The sequence below is a fragment of the Sarcophilus harrisii genome, chromosome 3, assembly GCF_902635505.1.
Source record: "Sarcophilus harrisii chromosome 3, mSarHar1.11, whole genome shotgun sequence".
NCBI classification, from domain to species: Eukaryota; Metazoa; Chordata; class Mammalia; order Dasyuromorphia; family Dasyuridae; genus Sarcophilus; species Sarcophilus harrisii.
The window spans coordinates 564,679,619-564,685,961 of NC_045428.1; the positions used below are offsets into that span (position 1 = coordinate 564,679,619).

The 6,343-nt window shown below is 53.8% G+C and overlaps 1 protein-coding gene across 1 annotated transcript in view; it reads left to right on the forward strand.

Annotated features, from left to right (window-relative positions):
- The window catches only part of IFFO2 (intermediate filament family orphan 2), a 53,955-nt gene extending 47,977 nt beyond the window's left edge, over positions 1-5,978 (forward strand). Inside the window, 2 exon segments of the mRNA XM_031962745.1 lie at positions 307-437; positions 1,251-5,978. Of these exon segments, the coding sequence (XP_031818605.1) occupies positions 307-437; positions 1,251-1,356 (237 nt within the window). The 3' untranslated portion in view covers positions 1,357-5,978.
- The last annotated feature ends 365 nt before the right edge of the window (positions 5,979-6,343 follow it).

Sequence of the window (6,343 nt, forward strand, 5' to 3'; positions counted from 1 at the left end):
TGGTGGCTGGGCTTCTGTCCAGCCCGCTAACTCATCGGGGAGGTGGGGGGAGACACATTCAGAAGGGTGTGGGATGCCCAAGGCAGCACGTACACGAGGGTAAACTGAGTCTGCAGATGTTGAGAGGAGGTGCAGTAGTGAGGGGAGTGGGCCAGGCTGGTCAGGGGAGGCTTCTTTAATAGACGATGATTAATAATAATTGACCAGAACTGGTATCAGAGGCAGGCGGACTCTCTCCCATCAGCCTAATAAACCAGTCCTCAGCTTCTCAGGTCATTGCAAGAACATGTTGCTTTTCCCTTCTAGTTGGAACTAGCCACAGCCAAGAGTGACATGAACCGTCACTTGCACGAATACATGGAGATGTGTAGCATGAAGAGGGGCCTGGATGTCCAGATGGAGACCTGCCGCCGCCTCATCAAAGGCTCTGCCGACAGGTGGGTCCGCAGCCACTGCCACCAGCCTGGGCCTCCCTGCCCACTAGCTCCTCGCTCCAGCCGGAGCTGTCCAGAAAGGGGGCAGAGGCTGGGGGCCTTCATGAGGGCAGGACCGCTTGCAGGAGGAGGGGGACGCGTGCTCCCGTGGGTCAGTAGAGCTGGCCTCTGTGTCCCACGTGTGGGCCGTCCAGGGTGGAGGACAGTGAGATAGCCCAGGGGGGTTGGACCCTGGGCAGTGGGTGAAATGGCAAAGAAAGACATTGAAGCAACCTCCAACCACAAAGATCCGACCTAAAATGGAATGGACTGTTGAGAGGTGGGGAGTCCCCCTGCATTGGGAGTCTTCAGGTGGACTGGAAGGCAGACCTGGGGGATTCCTTTCAGGCAGGGCTGGGGCTCCTGGGCTGCTGTTTTGTTGTGAGTCTCCTTGGGGCTTTCTTGGCAGAGGTCCTGGAGTAATTTGCCATTTCCTTCTCTAACTCATTTCACGGATGGGCAAATTGAGGCAAAGGGGGTGAAGTGATTTGCCCAGGGTCACACACTAGGAAATGTTTGAACTCCGGTCCCCTGACTCTGGACCTGTTCTCCCTAGCTAAAATGTGTGTCCGTTAGAGCCCCTAATCTTGCCTAAGCAAAGGAAGAGTCTGGACTGGGAGTCCGGAGTCCGACCAGGGACCGGCCCTCGCCGGGCCTATGATGAGGGGCTAGACCTCTGAGCCCTTCCAGCTCAGAAGGCTGGGACCCTGAGGCTGCCCCCCCCAGCCCCTAACCCCAGCCCCCGGCCTAACTCTTGCCCCCTCCCTTCTATGGCAGGAACTCGCCGTCCCCCAGCTCCATGGCCAGCAGCGACTCGGGAAGCACAGATGAGATCCAGGACGAGTTTGAGAGAGACGCGGACGTGGAGCCGATGGTCAGCTGATGAACCTTGGGGAGGGTGCCTGGAGAGCTGGGGGGAGCGCGGGACCTCCTCCCCACCCCGGGAGGCCTGGGGGGACGAGGGAGCCAGCACTGACCACGCCCTGGAGGACTTCCGCCACTCTCCCTCCCCCCACGCCCCATGGGGCTCCTGCGGACTGCTGCTTCCCTCCGCCGCCCACCGCCACTGCCCGCCACCCTCCTCCTCCTCCATCCACTCGCCCACCGCCCCCACCCCAGGATTGGTGCTGTCAATTTCTATTCTACACTACAAATGCGAACTCTGTCCGAGATACGGTGTTAATTGTGCCTTTCCCCTTAAGCTGAGCCGCTTAAAGAACTCTTCCGAGCTGGTTTTTATATTCAGTTACCAGAGGGGGCCGATGGCCCCGGTGGCGTTCGGTACCCTCCCACCTGCTGCTGTGATTGGCAGGACTCCTTACCTGCCCGGGCCCGCCCCGCCCCACCGGCCCCTGACCCCTCCCCACCGGCCCCTGACCCCTCCTGGGGAGGGAAAGGGGGCCCTTGGCTCCCAGATCCCCTGCAGGGGAAGGGGGGTCGCTCAGACACTTTCTGTGGAAGAAAGGATCTGCGCTTCCAGTGTTTGGGGGAAGGAGGAAGGATGGGGAAAATGCCCCCACCCCTTTATTTTTTTCTCAGCCCAAATTAAAAAAAAAAAACTAGTCATGAGGGAAGCTGCGGAAGGGGAGGATTGACACTGTGTTCAAACTACTATGCAAAAAAAAAAAAAAAAAAGAGCTCGCCTTATTTATATATGGGATATATAAATAGTTCCCTCTCCCCGCCCCCACCTTGGGTTTTTCTCTGGACCCGGAGAGAGGCTGAGGGCGATCTCTCCGTGTGCCCCAAAGGCTTGGCTGTGACTTTGCTTCCAGGGATGCTGACCTAGACAGAGCCCCTCCCTTCTCTCGGCCTCAGTTTGTTCCCCCGGGAAAATGGCGCGGGAAGGTGGTGAGCTGAGTTATGGCTGAAAGTCCGGGGAGGCCGAGCCTCCCTCAAATAGTGTGGGTGGGGATCCGTAGGAGCCTCGGAAGGGGGTCGGGCGGGTGCGTCTCCCGCCCCCCACTGGGTCAGGTTCCCACCCCTTGACAGACAAGGGCGCCGGCTTGCTTTCCATCCCCGGCCCGGGCTGTGGCCACGGCCAGGAGACCAGGGACGGAGGGGTTCTGGGAAGCCACACCGGGGTATCTCTTGCACGTTTTAGCCCACCGCCATTTGTGAGATAGAGCCTCTGCACTATGATACTGACTGACCGACGGGGAGCTGACCGAGCCAGTGAGGGGCGTCTCCCCGGTAATTGGGCCTGGGATGGGGGAGACGCTGAGATGCCTCTCAGCCCCTGGCCAGCCCCCAAATACACTTTACAAAGGGGGTGTACTACAAGTGGACTTTTATTTGACTCCTGAGCTCCCCCTGGAGGACCAAGGAGCACCTTGCTTAGGTGAGGGATGGTGAAGGGCCGGCCAGGTACCCCTGCCCCTTATCCCACCAAGCCAGGAGGCCACTGGGAGCTCTCACGGGGCTCTTCCATTTCTTCTTCCCAAGAGCTCATCTTTCCCCCCATTTTCCTACTGCAGGGGACCAGCAGGAACCCTATGGAAACCACCTCATTCCCCAAAGGGGACTTTTTTCCCCCTTTTCCTGTTATTTTTTGTTGCCATTCTGTATATAATATACATATTATAGATTATATATATATATATGGAAGGAGAAAGTGTTTGTGTGACCATTTCTAATTTCTCAGACCTCAGTGGCCTTTGTCATCATTTTGTTGTTGGGGGGACCTCTGGACCCCCCAGTTGGCCCAGAGGTGCCCCGGCTCATGCCCCTGGCAGCTCTGACTAGCCAAAGCAGGGTCTGGTCATGAGCCTTCTGGGAGCAGTGGTTTGGGGGCCAGCAGGGCCCTCCTGCTCGTTCCCACACTCTCTCTCTCTCTCTGTTTTTAGACAACAGGGTTCAAACACATCCTACATGGAACCATCCGTTCTATTTTAATTTTAACCAAAGGGTAGGAGAGCCCTGTGGGCTTCAACCTCGGCTGCTATGAAGAACTCTCCATTCCCCCCAGGCTGGGAGATGTCCAGCCGCTGCCTGCACATCCTCCGCTCCCAGCCAAGGTCTTTCTCTTTCTGTATACCCCCAAGACTGGGGTTTGATGATCCCCCAGGGCACATCTGTCTCCCCGAGCTTCCTTTTCTGTTTCCCAGAACCATAGGGCAAGAACAGGCAGAGCACCGGTGGCCGATTCCCTTCAGGGAGGCCGCCATCCCTTTGTATGGCATGCTGTGTCCCAGAAGCACCCATAACCCTTTTTCTGGGCATTATATTCCAGGTGATGGGAAGGTGACATATCTTTAGAGTTAAGACTGATAGTATAAGTATTTGAGAGCAGCTGTGGTAGTTGCCGTGGTGACTGGTGTCTGGTGGTATTATTTCAGCTTTTCTAGGCCCGGGTGGTTTCTTTCTGTGGGTCCTGTGGGGTGGTGAATAATTGGGTTATGAGGAACCAGCCATCTTTGTGCAGAGCTCATCCCCCAGGCTGGCTTCTGGTCAGAGGGCAGTCTAGGGGTCCGGCTGGCAGGAGACCCTCTGGGTGAATGTATGGCCTTCTGGGAACTCCCAGCAGATCTGGCTTCTGGGCCTTAGCCTGATTTAAGTCCAGCTCCGAATCGTCGCAAGCCCCTTTTCCCCGAGCCTGTGGCTTGTCCCAGCTCTCCTCCTGCTCCCCCCAACTCACCACTGTTAGGGCCAGCGCTGGGCCCGCATTGGAACTACCCAGTCCTTCCTTTGTAAAGTTGTAAATACTTACTTGTTTTTCTATTTCTAGGCACGGCGTCATATTGATGCCGGTATTTTAGAAGGGTTCCTATTCACACCTCTTTCCCTCCATCACTTGTTTTGGGTTTGGGGGCAGGGGTGAGGGGAGAGAGAAAACAGGAATTGGGGGGGGGGGTTGTTGTTTTTGCTTAATGGCAAAGAGGCCAGATACAGTCATACATAGCCTCTGAGGGGGTTTGGGGGAGGGCAGCGCAGGGAAGGCTGGCAGAATTCCCCTGGGAATTCCTCGTGTTTTCCATTAGCCAATTTTTCATCCAAAGTGTTCAAAGATAGAGGCAGGGGGCTGTGTGTGTGCTCCCAGGGTGAGCTCACAGACACAACTATAGCTCAGTGAATGGAAGGAAAGTAGTGAAGCGAAGTGGTTGCAGGTGGGCGGGTTGGGGGGAAGGCAAAGAAAAAGAGCGAGTGTAACTGCCGCTTAATGTACTCTATTTATGAAACAGGAGACCCACTCATCTGTTTTGACAAAGGGAGAGGTTTGTGGGCTGACTCGCGACTCTGAGCGGTACAGAGCCTTCTGAAGGGAGCATGGGTGCGCCGGCTTGTTTCTGCTCTGTCTCTCTTGGGTCTCCCCTTCTTTCTCTGCCATCCGTGGGTCAGTGAGGAAGCAGGAGTGTTCAGAGTGAGGGCCTGGGAGCCAAGAATCCCCATCCTGCTGACAGCTACCTGATGACTTTGTTCAAGTTTCAGTTTTTCTCTGGACAGTGAGCAGGGCTAAATGGGACCAGACATCTTGAACCTGCACCTTTCTAGGCCCAGATCTAAAGGGATGCTCATAGGGATAAGGAAGTCAAGGATGAGTTCTCCCTGAAAGAGATGTCCCTTTTCCAAATCATTTCTTTTTGGAAAGATGGGCTTTGGGTCCAGAATCCCCACTGATCCCTCTTCCTACCACTGAAGGTCTATCTGATCCAAAGGTCATTGAGTCCCCAACCCAAGAAAGCCTTAGGGATTGGTCCTGTCCTAAACATTTTACTTCTTCAGAATACAAGTCTTACTCTCCTGCATCCTCTAAGAAGTGATCCCCCATCCTGCCTCTAGTTGGACCCCAAAGTTGACTTGTCTCCATTTTAAGGAGAAGTCTATCTGGAGGTAGGGGAAAGGCTTTCCACTTAGTCCAGATTAGGGTGGGAGACAGGGGGAGCAGGAAGTCAGGTTTTGGAGCAGCTTCTGTCTTTCTCTAGCCTGAGAAGAAGGGTCCTGAGCAGAGCAGGGAAAGAGTAGACCTGGAGGGGTACCATTATGGGGAGATTGATGGCAGGGAATGGGCAGGGGCCGAGTTATTAAAGTCAGCTCTAAATTTGCCCAGAATGGAACCCAAGCAAGTTTTCCGGAGTGGGACATCTAGGTTAGAGGGGCAGTTTGGATGCAGCACTTGGATGAAGGAGCAGGTCTGATCTCTTCTTATTGCAAGAAATCAAAGGGGCAGATTCCTGCCCCTCCTGGCCTCTCAGAGAGAGAAAAAAAATAGCATTGAAACTCCTTGCGCCTGTCCCTGGTGTTGGAACCCCTGGTGTTTAAATATAGTTCGAAACCTTAGCCCCAAAGGAATATTTATTTACAGAGAGGGACTTGGAGTTCCCCTCCAACTCCCCCTTCCCCATGGGGTCCTAGAGTGTCCTGGTTTGTTTTTATTTTATTTTCTATTCATTCAAACAGACTACTGACCCCATTGAAAACCAGCCTGTTTACTGTATTGTTGTAAATAATTGTACCCTTTATATTCTGTATATTAGCTTCTTTTAAATAAAGTGAGATGTCTTAGAACTGCTTTTGTTTGATTGTTTTGGCCTAGAGGCCTAAAGTAGGGCCTGCTGGGAAGGATTGGCCACAGTGGACAAGCTCTGATTCAGTTCAATCCAATGAGAGATTAATAAACATTTATTAATCACCTACCAATCCATTAATAGGGTAATAAACATTTATTAATCACCTACTATGTGCTAGGCACTGGGAATACAAAGAAGCCAAAGATGGTTTCTTCTTTCAAGAGCTCTCTGTGCTCTCACATGGTGCCATTCCCAGAAATTAGCTGCAGATGGGGGCCAAGTTGGCCGGACAGGAGCCTTCTTCAAGGTCTCTTGTGGCAGAACCTGGGTTCAAATCTTACTCTGGCCCTAACTAGCTGGGTG